Below are 19,638 nucleotides of genomic sequence, written 5' to 3'. Positions count from 1 at the left end.
GGGTTCAGATTCTGGCCAGCAAGCTGACAGGCCGGGCAGCGGACGCCTATCGCACGGTACCTGATGAGGACTATATGGACTATGAGCGGATCAAAGAAGTGATCTTGGCCCGGTATGCGCTGACACCAGAGGCCTACCGCCAAAAGTTCAGCGGACTTATAAAACTCGTAACCGATACCCACGCTGAATGGGCCTGTAAATTACGGCGGTCACTGCTACAGTGGGTACAAGGGAGCCAAGCAACCACTAAGGAGGACGTCCTCCAGCTCTTCCTGTTAGAACGATTCTTTAATGGACTAAACCCCGAGACACAGGAATGGCTTCGCGACAGGCGGCCAACGACTCTTGAGGAAGCCGCTCGTCTGGCCGATGAACATCATGATGCCAGGAGGTCGCAGTTCTCCGGATCAAAGGTGGTCACTAGGGGCCCGCCCATGGACCTTGAGGGCCCCAAACCACCGAAGATTGTAGGGGGATCAGCTAGAAACCCGGCCTGCCACAGTCCCCCTGGGGCGCGATGCCACACCTACCGTCAGCTGGGCCACCTGCAAAGACAATGCCCCAACCCGACTCAGCATACCCAGTGGCCAAGGGCGGGAACAGCTACCTTCAGCCAGGCTACTGTACACTGCTACCAAGGTGAAGCTGACCCGGCATTGGGGGCTATGACTAACCAAGGGGTGGAAGAGATGGAGGAAGTGCTGCATGAAGTAGACCCCGTGCAGGCAGCCCGGGCAGATAATCGACAATAGCATCGACAGGTCGTGTGGGTTAAAGGGAAACGTATGCAGGGACTAAGAGATTTCGGAGCAACTTTGACCCTTGTGAAGCCTCATCTCATCCGGGACCAAGAGAAGACGGACCGGACAGTGGCAGTCCGTGTAGCAGGGGGAGCCATACATCGACTACCCACTGCCAGGATTCACCTGAACTGGGGAGTCGGGGATGACCTTGTTGAGGTCGGCTTTATGGAGGATTTGCCTGCAGACGTCTTGCTGGGAAATGACTTGGGGCCCATGTTGTCTGCATTCTCGGTGGCCCCTCTGGATGAGACCTATCCTGTGACCACCCGGAGACAACCTCGAGCTGCGGAGGCGGAATCACACTCAGAGGAGGCCCAGGTAAGACATCCCAGCCCTGCACGAATTCCCATAGCCAGACACATTTCTTGGGCCACCCCAGATGAATTTAAGAGGGAGTTACTTGAGGATCCTTCATTGGAGGATATCGTGGGAAGGCACAGGAGGGGAGAGGAGTACTAGAAGGGGAACTGTTGTGAGGAGTTCATTTTCCCCTTCACCATTGAGGTCTGATGAACTCCCTCTTCTGGTGAAGGAAGGTAGTGAGGCTGATTACCAAGCACCTGTGCAGGATGATGATGACTGGGTGACTGAAATTGCTGACTGGATATAAGGCAGCCGACGCCCTTCTGCCTTGCTGGTGATCTCTCTGAGGGATTCTAGGAGACCAGTCTGATTCCTGCTCCTCAAAAGCTAAGTTTTCTGCTCTGCTTTTTGCATTTGTGTTTTGGTTTTGTTTTGCCTTGTTTTTCTGGATTTCTGCCATTCCCTGCTGGGGTGAGCTGAATTCCTTTTTGCTCTGTCTTCAGAAAATACCTGAGTACTGATATAGTCTTTTTGAAGCCTAGCGTCTTCAGGGCTTTTTTCCCTATCAGTCTGTTGGCTCTTGTTTTGAGAGGGTTTTGGCGGATTGCAGACGATTTAGTTAGCTTGGGGCCCATCATTTGCTCAGCCTATCTTTCTATCTGTGTGAGTGTTTTTTCATCTTGCTTCACCGTCATTATATGTTGGGGGCTGCCTATTGCTTTGGGGTCTGCTCTGGGGCAGTTTAGATTTCCCTTCCTGTCTTTAGGCTATTTAGTTCTCCGGCTGTGATCGAGGGGTCTAGGGCACCGTAGGAACCCCCCACGGCTACTGCTAGTTGTTGTTGATAGGTTCAGGGGTCTGCAATCAGATAGCTGCCAACTTCTCTGGTTTTCTGGACTTAGCTAGTATTTCTGTTTTTGCCTCCTACGGTGACTCATTCATAACAGGGAACAGTTTAGCTGCCAACTTCTCTGGTTTTCTGGACTTAGCTAGTATTTCTGTTTTTGCCTCCTACGGTGACTCATTCATAACAGGGAACAGTTTGTATGGAAGCAGGGACTCCTCTACTGGATCACAGAGCAGCACCACACAGGGACAAGCCCCACTATAAAACAACAGCTGGTAGTTCCCAAGAAGTATAGGCAGGAGTTACTGCGAATCTCTCATGATATACCCTTGGCCGGGCACCTCGGCGTCAGTCGCACTAGGCATCGTCTGACACAAAACTTCTTTTGGCCAGGGGTAACCTATGATGTTTGTCAGTACTGCCAGACCTGTGACAGTTGTCAACGCATTGGCAAGAGGGGGGATCGATGCAAGGCCAAATTACGCCCCCTCCCCATTGTGGAGGAACCATTTAGCCGAGTAGCGGTCGATTTGATAGGGCCGTTAGCCAAACCCAGTCCGTCCGGGAAAAAGTATATATTGACAGTGGTAGGTTATGCCACACGGTGTCCAGAGGCGGTTGCGTTACCTAACATACTGGCAGAGACGGTGGCGGCCGCCCTGCTCCAGGTTTTCTCACAGGTTGGATTTCCCCGGGAGATTAACTCGGACCAGTGTACCCAGTTTACAGCAGAGGTGACCAACCAACTGTGGAAGCTGTGCGGCGTAAAGTCCATTAGAAGCGCCCCGTACCACCCGCAAACAAATAGGTTGTGTGAGCGCTTTAACGGGACATTAAAACAGCTCATTGGACCTTTACCAGGACCTACAGGGACTGGGAGAAATTCTTGCCACACCTCCTGTTTGCCTATCTGGAGGTGCCCCAAGAATCCACAGGGTTCTCCCCGTTCGAGCTGGTATACGGGAGACAGGTAAGGGGACCCCTAGATTTAGTGCTGGAACCGTAAGACGCCATGTGACCCGTCCGCTTCTCCGTCCTTACACCGCGATGTCCGGGAGACTCCGGTACTGACCGTAAGATGTCATGTGACCCGTCCGCTGCTCCGTCCTTACACCGCGGTGTCCGGAAGACTCCGGTACTGACCGTAAGACGTCATGTGACCCGTCCGCTGCGCCGTCCTTACACCGCGGTGTCCGGAAGACTCCAGTACTGACCGTAAGACGTCATGTCACCCGTCCGCTGCTCCGTCCTTACACCGCGGTGTCCGGGAGACTCCGGTACTGACCATAAGACGCCATGTGACCCGTCCGCTGCGCCGTCCTTACACCGCGGTGTTCGGGAGACTCCGGTACTGACCGTAAGACGCCATGTGACCCGTCCGCTGCGCCGTCCTTACACCGCGGTGTCCGGAAGACTCCGGCACTGACCGTAAGACGTCATGTGACCCGTCCGCTGCTCCATCCTTACACCGCGGTGTCCGGGAGACTCCGGTACTGACCGTAAGACGCCATGTCACCCGTCCGCTGCTCCGTCCTTACACCGCGGTGTCCGGGAGACTCCGGTACTGACCGTAAGACGCCATGTCACCCGTCCGCTGCTCCGTCCTTACACCGCGGTGTCCGGGAGACTCCGGTACTGACCGTAAGACGTCATGTGACCCGTCCGCTGCGCCGTCCTTAAACCGTGGTGTCCGGGAGACTCCGGTACTGACCGTAAGACATCATGTGACCCGTCCTCTGCTCCTTCCTTACACCGCGGTGTCCGGGAGACTCCGGTACTGACCGTAAGACGTCATGTGACCCGTCCGCTGCTCCGTCCTTACACCGCGGTGTCCGGGAGACTCCGGTACCGACCGTAAGACGTCATGTGACCCGTCCGCTACTCCGTCCTTACACCGCGGTGTCCGGGATACTCCGGTACTGACCGTAAAACGTCATGTGACCCGTCCGCTGCTCCGTCCTTACACCGCGGTGTCCGGGACACTCCGGTACTGACCGTAAGACGCCATGTCACCCGTCCGCTGCTCCGTCCTTACACCGCGGTGTCCGGGAGACTCCGGTACTGACCGTAAGACGTCATGTGACCCGTCCGCTGCTCCGTCCTTACACCGCGGTGTCCGGGAGACTCCGGTACTGACCGTAAGACGTCATGTGACCCGTCCGCTGCTCCGTCCTTACAACGCGGTGTCCGGGAGACTCCGGTACTGACCGTAAGACGTCATGTGACCCGTCCTCTGCTCCGTCCTTACACCGCGGTGTCCGGGAGACTCCGGTACTGACCGTAAGACGCCATGTAACCTGTCCTCTGCTCCGTCCTTACACCGCGGTGTCCGGAAGACTCCGGTACTGACCGTAAGACGTCATGTGACCCGTCCGCTGCTCCGTCCTTACACTGCGGTGTCCGGGAGACTCCGGTACTGACCGTAAGACGTCATGTGACCCGTCCGCTGCTCCGTCCTTACACAGCGGTGTCCGGGACACTCCGGTACTGACCGTAAGACGTCATGTGACCCGTCCGCTGCTCCGTCCTTACACCGCGATGTCCGGGAGACTCCGGTACTGACCCTAAGACGCCATGTGACCCGTCCGCTGCTCCGTCCTTACACCGCGGTGTCAGGGAGACTCCGGTACTGACCGTAAGACGTCATGTGACCCGTCCTCTGCTCCGTCTTTACACCGTGGTGTCCGGGAGACTCCGGTACTGACCGTAAGACGCCATGTGACCCGTCTTCTGCTCCGTCCTTACACCGCGGTGTCCGGGAGACTCCGGTACTGACCGTAAGACGCCATGTCACCCGTCCGCTGCTCCGTCCTTACACCACGGTGTCCGGGAGACTCCGGTACTGACCGTAAGACGTCATGTGACCCGTCCCCTGCTCCGTCCTTACACCGCGGTGTCCGGGAGACTCCGGTACTGACCGTAAGACGCCATGTCACCCGTCCGCTGCTCCGTCCTTACACCACGGTGTCCGGGAGACTCCGGTACTGACTGTAAGACGTCATGTGACCCGTCCGCTGCTCCGTCCTTACACCGCGGTGTCCGGGAGACTCCAGTACTGACCGTAGGGCGTCATTGTTTCAGAACCACTCAGCACCCAGAATATGTTGTGCAGTTATATGTATATATAATAGGTTCCATGTGAGATGCATGTCCCTAATGTATCAGCAGTGTCCGCCCTCCCCCCACCTTTGTAATTCCCACAATAAACATCCGCAGGCTCCGGCCACCTGTGGCTTTTGTAATGCTTGTCTGGCCTGACGCTTGTCTATTGGCCGGCCCTCAGTATCTGTGTGATATATTCTGTGTCCTGTGAGTAAAGTGTTGTCAGACTGGAAATACATGGAGAAGCAGTGATCTTTTATAAGCGCCCATGCACTCAGAAGAATTCTAGCCAGCGTCATTCATTCAGACTCCAGCCAATGCAGAGCGGACCTCCGAAAACACGGGGTGGTACTGAAAGAGGTACCCCAGCTTGGAAGACCCCTTTACAGTCATGTTACCCGTTCGTTGTGCCGTCCTTACACCTCGGTGTCCGGGAGACTCCGGTACTGACCGTAAGACGTCATATGACCCATCCGCTGTGCCATCCTTACAATGTGGTGTCCAGGAGAGTCCGGTTCTGACGGTAAGACGTCATGTGACCCTTCCGCTGCGCCGTCCTTACACCACGGTGTCCGGTAGACTCCGTTACTGACCGTAAGACGTCATGTGACCCGTCCGCTGTGCCGTCCTTACACCGTGGTGTCCGGGAGACTCCGGTACTGACCGTAAGACGTCATGTGACCCGTCCGCTGCGCCGTCCTTTCACCGCGGTGTCCGGGAGACTCCGGTACTGACCGTTGGTGTGACATCTTTGCCGTCGCCTTCTTTGGTGGCAGTGCCCTGTTTTTCTCCTGTGACTTGTGGTTTGGCCCGGAAGATTGCAGGATGATTCCTGACCGGTTGGTGTTCCTGTCTGCTGTGTCCTTGGCGGCTGCTCTCTGTATAGACTCTGGGGGCCGTGTCCCCGGCCGGTTACACTGACTCTTTGGACTCATTAGCGAGAAATACGGATGAGTGCGATCCAATAAACCATCAGACCAATTTTATTCTATGGGTGACATCTCATCTGCGATTTTTTTTTTTTTTTTTTTTTTTTCTCAGCTGAAATCGGACTGAGAAAGAAATCTCCGCATTCCGCGTATTGCTACGTGTCTCAGACAAGACTCGCCAATGCAGGTCAGTGGGTGCGAGAAAATAATGCGTATGCTGTCCGATTTTTACACACCGGTGTCCTTTGAAAAGACAGAACTTCTTGTGCAGTCTACAGTAAAATCACCCTGACAGCTTAGAAAAGAATAGCTAGAATAGTTATATACACATAGAACACATAGATATGTACATGTCAGTGACACACACACATATATATGTATTTATATTCCATAGAAGAAAAGCGGTAATTCGCCAGCCGCCGCAGTGGAGTAAAATCACAGCAGGAGCCGACAGGCTAGAAGAGATGGATTACATCCAGTAAATACACGTAGAATAGGCAGATATACAGTTGCCAGTGACATATACAGTCAGTCCAGTGTGTGCAGATTACTGGACATGTATTTAATTAATAAAACATTAATTTTTGGAGGAAAAATGGCATGGGCTCCCGCGCAAAGAGGGAAAGCCGGCGACTGGGGGCTGATGTTTATAGCCTAGGAAGGGGCCATGGATACTGCCGCCTCCCTCCCCGGCTAAAAACATCAGCTCTCAGCTGCCCCAGAAAAGGCGCCTCTTAGCTTTGCTCATCCCACTTGCCCTGTAGCGGTAGCAAGTGGGGCAATAGTCGTGGGGTTAATGTCACCTTTGCGACATCAAGCCCTGAGGTTAGTAATGGAGAGGCGTCAATAAGACACCGCCATTATTAACCCCATAGTCACATTGTAAAGAAAACAGACACCCAGTAAAAAATCCTCTAATTGAAATATAGACACAGACTCCTCTATTATTCTTAATTATACCATACTTACAACCTCACCTAATCCCTGCGAAGCCCTCGATCTCCTGTAATAAAAATAAAATAAAAAAGCAACTGTGATGGTGTGATATGCTATGTGGATATCATTTTGTGTATATTTCTATTTCACTTATTTTCATAGTGTTTTTCTTGATGCCTTGTAAGTCTGCAGCCTGACTGTATCTGTCTCTTGATGACCCCCTGTAGTGCATTAAACCCCAAGGCTCCTTTGTTCTCCTCTGGGACACAAGGAAGGGGGTGGGGAGAACAGGAGCTGGTCAAGGAAGTTCCTGTGTAGGGAGGATCATGTAAAGACTGCACTTCAGAGAGAAGGACCCGTTTTATCCTCTGGTGCTAGAGTTTTGGAATCTCGTCTCCCTGGACATTTTATCCTGTTACTGGACTACATTCTTGTTGTGCACTATTGTATCCTCAGTGTGGTGGATTGTTTATGGACCTTCTAATTTTGCCTGTAATGTGCAGACAGATGCATCCACCTTTGGGATTGGGGCAGTACTTAGCCAAGTGAACGCCGCCAGAGAAGAACATCCTGTTGCTTTTGCCAGTCGGAAACTAGTGGATCGGGAAGTTGCCTATGCCACTATTGAAAAGGAGTGCTGTCATGAACTCATTTTCTGCTCCACCAGTTGAGAGTTCCCCTTCCGTTATCCCTCTGGTGGTGACAGGAGGTAGTGCGGTTGGTTTAAGTGGTAGTGATCTGCCACCTGATGAGGAAGATAACGATTGGATCTCTGGAGTATCAGACTGGATATAAGACAGCCGACGCCCTATCCGGGTGCTGGTGATTCAGTCTGTTTCTTAGGTCCTGGACTTCAGCTCTCTTCCAGTCTTCTCAAGTTAAGTTTGTTTTTTGCTATTGTTCACACTTGCGCTTGTTGGTCAATTCAGTTTGTTGTGTAATCAGCCTGCCCCTGCTGGGGCTATGCTGAAATTCCACTCCTATTAATCAGTATTTGCCAATCTGCTTTTTGTCCCTTATTAGATTGGCCTCTTTTTTGCTCTGTCTCAGAATATTTCAGAGTGCTGATACAGGTTTAGAAGTCTAGTGACTTCAGGGTTAATTTTGCTATCAGATGTGTTGGACAATATTTTTGTAGGTTTTTTTTGGCAGATTGCAGACAGTGTCTTTCCTTTTCTGTCCTTTCTAGTTAGTCGGGCCCCATCGTTTGCTCAGCCTATTTTTCTGCCTGTGTTTGTATTTTCATCTTGTTTCACCGTCAATACATGTGGGGGGCTGTCTTTCCTTTGGGGTCTGCTCTGGGGCAGTGAGTTTTCCTCTTTTCCTGCTTTAGGCTTATGTAGTTCTCCGGTTGTGACGAGGCGTCTAGGACCAACGTAGGAACGCTCCACGACTGCTGCTAGTTGTGCGGTTAAGATCAGGGATCTGCAATCTGCATAGTTTCCAACCTCTCTGGTTTTCTGGGCTGAGCTTGTTGTCTTGTTTTTCCTCCTCAGTTTCCCATTCATAACAGAATCATCAGCCCTACTGCAAATTCTAGGGTACTCAAAAGCAGGAAGGAATTGTTGGAGAAAGGAAAAAAAAAAAGTGTCAGAATTGTTTTTTTTAATGTATTTTTTCCCCTTTTTTCTGGGGCTGTAGGAGGATTTTTTTTTCCTAATGGAGATTAAGCAACTGTCTGATCGTGTGGAGCAACTTTCTGCTGAAGTGCGAGGAATTTCCACCTACCTCATTCAGTCACATGCTGCTTGAACCCAAGATTCCTACTCCTTATGTGTTTTCTGGGGATCGGTCTAAATTTCTGAATTTTAAGAATAATTGTAAATTATTTCTTGCCTTGAAGCCTAACTCATCGGGGAGCTCTGTGCAGCAGGTTAAAATTGTCATCTCCTTGGTGATCCCCAGGATTGGGCTTTTTCTCTGACACCTGAAAATCCTATTCTGACTAATGTAGATGCATTTTTTCAGGCATTGGGGTTGTTGTATGATGAACCTAATGCTATTGATCAAGCTGAGAGAACCCTATTGGCATTAAACCAAGGTCAGGATCCTGCAGAGTTACACTGTCAAAAATTCCGAAAGTGGGCAGTCCTTACTACATGGAATGATAGTGCATTGGCAGCTCTCTTTCGGAAAGGTTTGTCAGAGACCGTAAAAGATGTTATGGTGGGATTTCCTGTTCCCTCTGGTCTGGATTGCTCTATGTCATTAGCCATTCAAGTTGATCGGCATTTACGTGAACGTAAAACTACACGGGAGGCGCTGTCACCTTTGGGACAAATGTCTGAACCTATGCAATGTGATGGGGTTTTGTTTAGGGCGCAACGTCAGGAGCTTAGAAGGCGTAATAAGCTGAGTTTTTTCTGTGGAGACGCCTCTCATACTATTTCTGTCTGCCCTAAACGAGAGAAATGTTTTGCACACACATTTGCTGTGGGCAGTATACAACCTAAGTTCCTTTTGGCAATTACTCTGATCTGCTCCTTGTCCACATTTTCCACTAAGGCTTTTGTGGATTCAGGAGCAGCTCTGAATCTGATGGACTTGGACTTTGCTAAACGTTCTGGTTTGTCCATGATGCCTCTGCAGACTCCCATTCCTTTGAGGGGTATTGATGCTACTCCTTTGGCGGAGAATAAACCTCAGTTTTGGACCCAGGTGATAATGCGAGTTGCCCCAGACCACCAAGAAAATTGTAAGTTTTTGGTGCTGCATAATTTGCATGATACTATTGATCTGGGTTTTCCTTGGTTGCAAACTCATAATCCAGTTTTGGATTAGAAATCTGGGTCTGTGGTGAGTTGGGGTTGTCAGTGTGTTCTTGGGGACGCTCCTGTTTTCTCCACCTCTCCTCAGTCTCATGATGTTCCTGATTATCTGGCTGATTTCTCTGATGTATTTAGTGAGAGTAAGTCTGTGTCTTTGCCTCCTCATAGGAGTTATGACTGTGCTATTGAGTTGATGCCTGGGTGTAAATTTCCCAAGGGTCGGCTTTTCAACTTAACTGTACCCGAGCACGAGGCTATGCGATCCTATATTAAGGAGTCGTTGGAGAAGGGTCATATTAGACCATACTCGTCAACGTTAGGCGCTGGTTTTTTTTTTGTGGCCAAGAAAGATGGTTCATTAAGACCGTGTATTGATTATCGTTCCCTTAACAAGATGACGGTTAAATATCAGTATCCGTTACCTCTGATGTCTGATTTATTCTCCAGAGTTAAGAGTGCCTGCTGGTTTACTAAGCTTGACCTCGGGGGCGTATAATCTTATTCGCATCAAGCACGGGGATGAATGGAAGACGGCGTTTAATACTCCGGAGGGACATTTTGAGTACCTGGTGATGCCTTTTGGGCTCACTAATGCCCCTTCTGTCTTCCAGTCCTTTATGAACAATATTTTCCATGACTTTGTGGATAAGTTTTTGATCATCTATCTGGATGATATTTTGATCTTTTCTAGTGATTGGGATTCTCATGTGGAACATGTCCGGACTTTGTTCCAGATTTTGAGGGAGAATTCCCTGTTTGTTAAGGGATCGAAATGCCTCTTTGGTGTACAGAGCATTTCATTTTTGGGATTTATCTTGTCTCCATCGACTATTGAAATGGACCCGGCCAAGGTACAGGCCATTTATGATTGGGTTCAGCCTACTTCTTTGAAGGCTCTCCAGAAGTCTTTGGGTTTTTCTAATTTCTATCATAAATTTATAGGTAATTTTTCTAGTATTGTCAAACCACTGACTGATCTGACCAAGAAGGGAGCTGATGTGCTGAATTGGTCTCCTGAGGCTGTCTCAGCATTTCAGGAGCTTAAGCGGAGATTTACTTCAGCTCCAGTTTTACGGCAACCTGATGTCTCACTTCCATTTCAAGTGGAGATTGACGCTTCTGAGATTGGTGCAGGAGCTCTGTTGTCCCAAAAAGACCCTGTGACTTCTAAGATGAATCCCTGTGCCTTCTTTTCTCGAACGTTTTCCCCATCTGAACGCAACTATGACGTGGGGAATCGGGAATTGTTGGCCATGAAATGGGCATTTGAGGAGTGGAGACATTGGTTGGAAGGAGCTAGACATCAATTTGTGGTCCTCACCGATCACAAGAATCTGATTTATCTGGAGTCGGCCAAACGCTTGAATCCTAGACAAGCTAGGTGGGCGTTGTTTTTCACGCATTTTAATTTTGTGGTCTCTTTTCTTCCGGGCACTAAGAATGTTAAGGCAGACGCCCTTTCTAGGAGTTTCTTTGCTGATTCTCTTAATGTGACCGAGCCTACTGCTATCCTAGGTGAGGGGGTAGTTCTTTCTGCCATTTCGCCCGATTTGAGACGCGCCCTGGAGGAATTTCAGGAGGATAAACCTGAGCGTTGCCCTATGGGAAGATTGTATGTTCCTGACCAGTGGAGAAAGAGGGTGATGTCTGAAGTCCATTGCTCCGCATTGGCTGGTCATCCGGGTATTTTTGGTACCAGAGATTTGGTGAGTCGTTCGTTTTGGTGGCCTGCCTTATCTCGTGATGTCAGGAATTTTGTACAGTCCTGTGGGACTTGTTCTCGGTCTAAACCCTGTTCTCGTTCTAGTGGGTTGCTGATGCCCCTGACGGTGCCTAAGAGGCCATGGACCCATATCTCAATGGATTTTATTTCTGATCTTCCTGTCTGTCAGAGAATGACTGTTATCTGGGTGATTTGTGATAGATTTTCGAAGATGGTCCATCTTGTACCACTCCCAAAGTTGCCATCGTCCGCTGAGTTGGTGCCCTTGTTTTTACAACAGGTGGTTCGGTTACACGGGATTCCTGACAACATTGTGTCCGATAGAGGGGTCCAGTTTGTTTCCAGATTCTGGAAAGCCTTTTGTTCCAATCTGGGAATTCAGTTATCCTTCTCCTCCGCGTTTCATCCCCAGACCAATGGACAGACTGAGAGAACAAACCAGACCCTGGAGTTTTATTTAAGATGTTTTATATATGCTGATCAAGATGATTGGGTCTCATTTTTGCCCTTGGCCGAATTTGCTCTGAACAATAGAGCTAGTTCTGCCACTCTGATTTCACCCTTTTTCTGTAATTTTAGGTTTCATCCTCGATTCTCTTCAGGGCAAGTGGAATCTTCGTCCTGCCTAGGTGTGGACACTGTGGTTGTGAGAATGCAGCAGATATGGGACCAAGTGGTGGATAAGTTGTCACTCTCTCAGGAAAAGGCCCAGCATTTTTCCAACCGGCGTAGGACCATTGGTCCCCGGTTTAAAGTGGGTGATATGGTTTGGCTGTCATCTAAGAATATTCCTATGAAGGTTGCATCTCCAAAATTTAAGCCAAGATTTATTGGACCTTATAAGATTTTGGAGATTCTTAATCCTGTTTCTTTTCGATTGGCTCTTCCAGTTACGTTCAAAATCCATAACGTATTTCACAAGTCACTGTTGAAGAGGTTTGTTGAGCCAGTAGTTCCTGTGGCGGCACCTCCTGATCCTGTATTGGTTAAAGGCAATGTGGAATATGAGGTAGACAAAATATTGGATTCTCGTTTGGTTAGACGGAGACTCCAGTATTTGGTCAAATGGAAGGGTTATGGCCAGGAGGATAATTCTTGGGTCTCTGCCTCTGATATTCATGCCAATAAATTGGTTCGTGCTTTTCACCGGGCCCATCCTGATCGGCCTGGTGGCATGGATGAGGGTTCGGTGACCCCTCCTCAAAGGGGGGGGTACTGTCATGAACTCATTTTCTGCTCCACCAGTTGAGAGTTCCCCTTCCGTTCTCCCTCTGGTGGTGACAGGAGGTAGTGCGGTTGGTTTAAGTGGTAATGATCTGCCACCTGATGAGGAAGATAAAGATTGGATCTCTGGAGTATCAGACTGGATATAAGACAGCCGACGCCCTCTCCGGGTGCTGGTGATTCAGTCTGCTTCTCAACTCCTGGACTTCAGCTCACTTCCAGTCTTCTCAAGTTAAGTTTGTTTTTTTGCTAATGTTCACACTTGCGCTTGTTGGTCAATTCAGTTTGTTGTGTAATCAGCCTGCCCCTACTGGGGCTATGCTGAAATTCCACTCCTATGTATCAGTATTTGCCAATCTGCTTTTCGTCCCTTATTAGATTGGCCTCGTTTTTGATCTGTCTCAGAATATTTCAGAGTGCTGATATAGGTTTAGAAGTCTAGTGACTTCAGGGTTAATTTTGCTATGAGATGTGTTGGACAATATTTTTGTAGGTTGTTTTTGGCAGATTGCAGACAGTGTCTTTCCTTTTCTGTCCTTTTTAGTTAGTCGGGCCCCATCGTTTGCTCAGCCTATTTTCCTGCCTTTGTTTTAGGCTTGTGTAGTTCTCCGGTTGTGACGAGGCGTCTAGGACCAACGTAGGAACGCTCCACGACTGCTGCTAGTTGTGCGGATAAGATCAGGCATCTGCAATCTGCATAGTTTCCAACTTCTCTGGTTTTCTGAGACTTAGCTTGTTGTCTTGTTTTTCCTCCTCGGTTTCCCATTCATAACAGAGTGCCTTGCCATCGTATGGGCGCTAAAAAAATTGCAGCCATACTTGTATGGCAGAGACTTTACAGTTGTTACAGACCACAACCCCCTCACATGGCTGAACCGCGTATCAGGGGACAATGGAAGATTGCTGCGGTGGAGCTTGTCCTTACAACCCTACAGCTTCTCCATCCAATACAAGCGGGGAAGCCAACACCAGAACGCCGATGGTCTGTCTCGACAAGAAGAACCATAGGCTCCCCAGGCTGACCTACCCCTGCCACTGTACAAGGAACTATAAATGGTTGAGCAATGTGGACTAAAGTGAGCAGGCCAGAGGTCTGTGTAGACCTCATAGCGTGCTCACTTATTATGGGGGGAGGTTGTGATGGTATGATAGGCTATGTGGATATCATTTTGTGTATATTTCTATTTCACTTATTTTCATAGTGTTTTTCTTGATGCCTTGTAAGTCTGCAGCCTGATTGTATCTGTCTCTTGATGACCCCCTGTAGTGCATTAATCCCCAAGGCTCCTTTGTTCTCCTCTGGGAGGCCTGGAAACCACCCCAACCTGTTTGACTACCCCTGGACACAAGGAAGGAGGTGGGGAGAACAGGAGCTGGTCAAGGCAGTTCCTGTGTGGGGAGGATCGTGTAAAGACTGTACTTCAGAGAGAAGGACCCATTTTATCCTCTGGTGCTAGAGTTTTGGAATCTCGTCTCCCTGGACATTTTATCCTGTTACTGGACTACATTCTTGTTCTGGACTATTGTATCCTCAGTGTGGTGGATTGTTTATGGACCTTCTAATTTTGCCTGTAATAAAGGTCTTGGGATTGTTCACCCTTCCCTTGCTCTGTTGATTGTGTGGTATTGGAGAAGGACCCCGTGACAGCAACAATATACCAAACCTGTCCATCGTTGTGTCCCACGCCGTAATCCATATCTGGGGGATATACAATTTTCAACCAGGACGGTGCTAAGATGCGACTGCCCCGGCTGAAAACCACTGGTGAATGCCTCAGTGACTCACAGCTGTGAGAAATTCTCACGGTGATCTGCTATGAAGGCACTGAGCTTGAACTGCGGCGACCTCTTGACTGGCATTTTCCCACAGTCCTGCGTTCACAGCCGTTCAGCCCGACTGCGAGAACAGCTTCAGTGAATAGCGGTGATTTAACGGATGCTGCGCTCCCTCACAGCCTGACCTGCGATGAAGTCTGGAGCGTAGGAAAATGTACTGGCATTTTCCCACGCTCCAGAGTTCAGCGTGGGTCAGGTGGCGAGGGAGCACAGACTCGGTGATGTCAGCGCTAGAAGCCGCAATAGGAATTTTAAAGGAATAGAATTCTGGAGAAAGAGAGAGAGATGCGCCCATAGGCTTCCATTACAGCCAGCGACAGATGGCGCTGGATCCGTCGCTGTCCGACTTTTCAATGTATACAAAAAACGTTACTTTGTCCATTGTCTCCGGCCGACGGACAAAGATTTTCCGACGGATCCATCGGATGAAACTTGCGGCCATCTGTCACAATCTGTCACTAATACAAGTCTATGAGAAAAAAACGGATCCAGCGGCATCATCATTTGCTGGAACCATTTTTTTTCACAAAACAATGGCTTGTGACTGATGGCAAAAAACTGATGTGTGAAAGAGGCCTTAGGCCTCCAAGACTCCATCGAAAGTATCCACCGGGCTGCTCGGACCACAGGGACTCCTACCATGGCTGGAAACCCTGTAGTTGTTTCTTCTATTGGGACCATCTATCCCTACTTTATTGTAGATCGGATTTTTTGTGTTATTAAATTGACCATTCATCCTTCACAGGTATCCAGAATCTTTGACTCGACCTACGGTCCTCTCGCCTCTTCCTCCCCCCCCTTTTTTGTATTAAATATTTGTATACTTTCATACATTTATATGTATATCCATATACTTTCTTTTTTGTTCCCACACATTTTCCTCAGTTATCGCACTCTCCTAGCCTTCCTTATATTTTGTCACATTCCTTCTCCTTTCCGAACCTCCTTCCTCTTTAGCCAGTTGGCCATGTTAGTGGCGTTATTATCCGCTTTAGGTTACCTCCATTGTAAATATTAGGACTGGGTAAAATAAAATAATTTTTTCAAAAAGACTTATTCCTCATAACATGCAGATGAACTTGGTTCTATCTGTTTATCAAAAACATGGTTTTTATTTACACAAAAAATATATTTTGTTCTATCTAGATTGGTCCCTGTATCCCTAAAAAATGGTTGCTTACTTTCTATACACATTGCTGCTTTATCAAGCGCGTGCTGACCGGCGCATGTGCAGTATGTCATTTTGCAGCCATCTTGGTACACCGCTCCCAGCACATTACATTAGACATCGCTGCTTTGTTAAGCGTGCGCTGACGCTGACCGGCGCATGCGCAGTATGTCATTTTGCAGCCATCTTGGTACACCGCTCCCAGCACATTACATTACACATCGCTGCTTTGTTAAGCGTGCGCTGACGCTGACCGGCGCATGCGCAGTATGTCATTTTGCAGCCATCTTGGTACACCGCTCCCAGCACATTACATTACATGTTACAGAAAGAGAAGAAATTTGAAGTGCACCTGAAGAAACAGAGGAATGGAGACATGTGACCCAGAGAAGCAGGAGGATCAGGAGGCAGTCAGCACCCATACTGCTCAGGAACCAGTACCAGGCTCTCACGCAGGAAAACGATGAAGAAATACATCAGGATAAGACTTTGCCCACAAACAGCAACCCTGTACGCCTTCCGAGTCCTCCTGGATGGAGAAAGAAAAATGTTGTGAAGAAGAAACGGAGAGTGGTGGTCATGGGGGATTCCCTGTTGAGAGGAACAGACGCCGCTATCTGCAGACCGGATATAACCTCAAGAGAAATGTGCTGTCTTCCAGGTGCAAAAATTAAAGATGTGTCTGACAGGATATCAGGACTCTTCAGACCTACAGATGACTACCCATTCCTGCTACTACATGTGGGGACAAATGACACCGCAAGAAACAACCTGGAAACCATCTGCAGAGACTTTGAAGACTTAGGCAAGAAAGTGAAAGAACTGGGAGCGCAGGTGGTCTTCTCTTCCATCCTCCCAGTGGATGGCCATGGAACAAGGAGGTGGAATAAGATTCTGCAGGTGAACAACTGGCTACGTCGATGGTGCCGTCAGCAACGATTTGGATTTCTGGATCACGGAGTGAACTACATATACGATGGACTACTTGCTAGAGATGGGGTGCACCTTACGAAGACTGGAAAGCATGTATTTGGAAGTCGTCTTGCTACACTTGTAAGGAGAGCTTTAAACTAGAACAACATGGGAAGGGAAGCAAAAGACCAGAAAAAGCCATACACCTGACAAATGCTATTGAGAACTCTGCTATTAGAAGTGGAAAGGAAGAACAAAGACAAAAGAATCTAATTAATAAAAATATTGGAGAAAGAGAAACCAATCACAAACTAAAATGTTTCTATACTAATGCACAAAACATGGGCAACAAACAAGGAGAACTGGAACTACTAATGCAGGAAAAGAAATATGAAGTCATTGGAATCACTGAAACTTAGTGGGACAATACACATGATTGGAATACAAGACTAGAAGGATACAACTTATTTGCAAGAAGCAGACTTGATAAACGAGGAGGAGGTGTCGCATTGTATGTTAGAAACGCGTATATCTGCACAGAGATCCAAGCTTCAGAGACTGGGAGTTCTGTGGAAACTGTTTGGGTAAGAATACAAGGACAGAACAATGGAAAGGACACCATTGTAGGCATTTACTACAGGCCGCCTGTGCAAGCTGAAGATATGGATGAACTCTTTATGCATCAAATGGCCAAGTTCTCCAAAAAATATGATAGTGGTCATGGGAGATTTCAACTATCCAGACATTTGTTGGGAATCTCTCTCAGGCAAAACTAACAGGTCAAGGAAATTCTTATCCTCTCTTGCTGACGACTTTATCTTCCAAATGGTAGGGGAGAAAACAAGGGGAACTGCTACCTTGGATCTAATCCTTATAAACAGGGAGGAAATGGTTGAGGAGGTAAAAGTGGCTGGGACCCTAGGAGGTAGCGACCATGCTATTTTAGAATTTTGGATGACTAGAGGAGGAAGACCTGTGAAGATTCAGACGTCAAGGTTAGATTTCAGAAAGGCAGATTTTAAGGGATTCAGAAAGAGAATTGGAGGGATCCAATGGCTGGATATCCTTAAAGACAAAAATGTCCAGGAAGGATGGGAAATCTTGAAAAATGAAATTCTCAAAGCACAATTGTTAACAATTCCGAAAAGAGGGAAGAATAGGAAGCATTTAAGGAAGCCAGGATGGATGAACACAGAACTTAAGCACATGCTAAAAAGGAAGAAAAAAATGTTTATAAAATGGAAAGAGGGAGGCATATCTAAAGAATAATATAACGCTGTCTGCAGAACCTGCAGGGCACAAATCAGATTATATAAAGCTGAAAATGAATTGAGGCTTGCAAGAGATGTCAAAAGCAATAATAAAGGATTTTGGGGATATGTCAAAAGTAAAAGAAAAGTCAAAGATGCTATAGGATTTTTACAGGATGAAAATGATGAAATGGTAAGACAGGATTGTCACGGGGTCCTTCTCTGGTATCACACAATCAACAGAGCAAGCGAAGAGTGACCAATTCCAAGACCTTTATTCAGGCAAAAATACGAAAAGGTCCATATTCAGTCCACCACACAAAGGATAAGATAGTCCAGAATAAGAATGCAGTCCAGTATCAGGATAAAATGTCCAGGGAAACGAGATTCCACAACTCTAGCATTCAGAGGATAAAAATGAATCCTTCTCTCTGAAATGCAGCCTTTTCACCATCATGTCTATACTGGAACTGACCTGTCCAGCTGCCGTTCTTCCCCCCACCCCCTTCCTTGTCCAGGGGTAGTCCAACAAGTTGCCTCCCAGAGGAGAACAAAAGGCCTTAGGGATTAATGCACTACAGGGGGTCATCAAGAGACAGATACAGTGAGGCTGTAGACTTACAATGTAATAAGAAAATCACTATGAAAATAACTGGAATTGTTAAAAATAGGAATATACAAAAAATGACATCCACATAACATATCACACCATCACAGGATGTTGAGAAGGCCGAACTTTTAAATTCCTATTTTGCATCTGTTTTCTCTCAGAAAGGAAATGTAACATCAACTGTTCTTCACTGTCCTATTAAGGGAATAGAAGAATCCAGGATATCTATTAACAGAAAGATAGTGAAGAAACACTTAGCTAACCTAAATGAATTCAAGTCTCCAGGTCCAGATGAATTACACCCCAGAGTACTGAAGGAGATAGCAGAAGAAATTTTTGAACCCCTCTCCATAATCTTTGAAAATTCTTGGAGAACAGGAGAAGTCCCAGAAGACTGGAGAAGAGCAAATGTTGTTCCTATCTTCAAAAAGGGGAAGAAGGTGGACCCAGGCAACTATAGGCCGGTGAGTCTGACTTCTATACCAGGAAAGATCTTTGAACAAATTATTAAACGACATGTATGTCAGTACCTGGATAAGAATGAAATGATTAAACAGAGTCGGCATGGGTTGTAACTAATAAGTCATGTCAGACTAACTTAATTTCTTTCTATGATGGAATCACTGATTGGGTGGATCAAGGAAATGCTGTAGATATAGTATATCTTGACTTCAGCAAAGCATTTGACAAAGTCTCTCATACAATCCTTATTGAAAAAATGACTAAGTATGGAATGGACAAGGCAACTGTTAGGTGGATTCATAACTGGCTTAGTGATCGGACCCAAAGAGTGGTCGTAAATGGCTGCACATCCAGTTGGAAGAATGTCTGAAGTGGGGTACCACAGGGCTCTGTCCTGGGCCCTGTATTGTTCAACATCTTTATCAATGATTTAGATGAAGGAATTGAGGGTAAACTGATTAAATTTGCTGATGATGCAAAGCTAGGAGGGATAGCTAATACTAGAGAAGAGAGAGAGAGGATTCAAAAAGATATAAATAAACTGGAGCAGTGGGCAGCAACTAACAGAATGGTTTATAACAGGGAAAAATGCAAAGTACTACATCTGGGCAATAAAAATGAAAAAAGCATATACAGAATGGGAGGAATAGGGCTAAGCAACAGCACATGTGAAAAAGACTTGGGTATACTAATAGATCACAGACTGAATATGAGTCAACAGTGTGATGCAGCAGCAAAAAAGGCAAATGCAATTCTAGGATGTAT

At 47.5% G+C, this 19,638-nt stretch overlaps 1 protein-coding gene across 1 annotated transcript in view; it reads left to right on the top strand.

Annotated features, from left to right (window-relative positions):
- QPRT (quinolinate phosphoribosyltransferase) overlaps positions 1-19,638 on the top strand; it is a 50,923-nt gene that overhangs the window by 13,131 nt on the left and 18,154 nt on the right. Inside the window, exon 2 of the mRNA XM_073546281.1 lies at positions 6,097-6,171. Within this exon, the coding sequence (XP_073402382.1) occupies positions 6,166-6,171 (6 nt within the window). The 5' untranslated portion in view covers positions 6,097-6,165. The remainder of the gene's footprint in view (positions 1-6,096; positions 6,172-19,638) is intronic.

This window comes from Dendrobates tinctorius, unplaced genomic scaffold (assembly GCF_039654945.1).
Source record: "Dendrobates tinctorius isolate UK_male_01 unplaced genomic scaffold, ASM3965494v1 ptg000146l, whole genome shotgun sequence".
Taxonomy (NCBI): domain Eukaryota; kingdom Metazoa; phylum Chordata; class Amphibia; order Anura; family Dendrobatidae; genus Dendrobates; species Dendrobates tinctorius.
The sequence above is the reverse complement of the archived record's forward strand: the minus strand, read 5'-3'. Positions and strand labels throughout refer to the sequence as shown.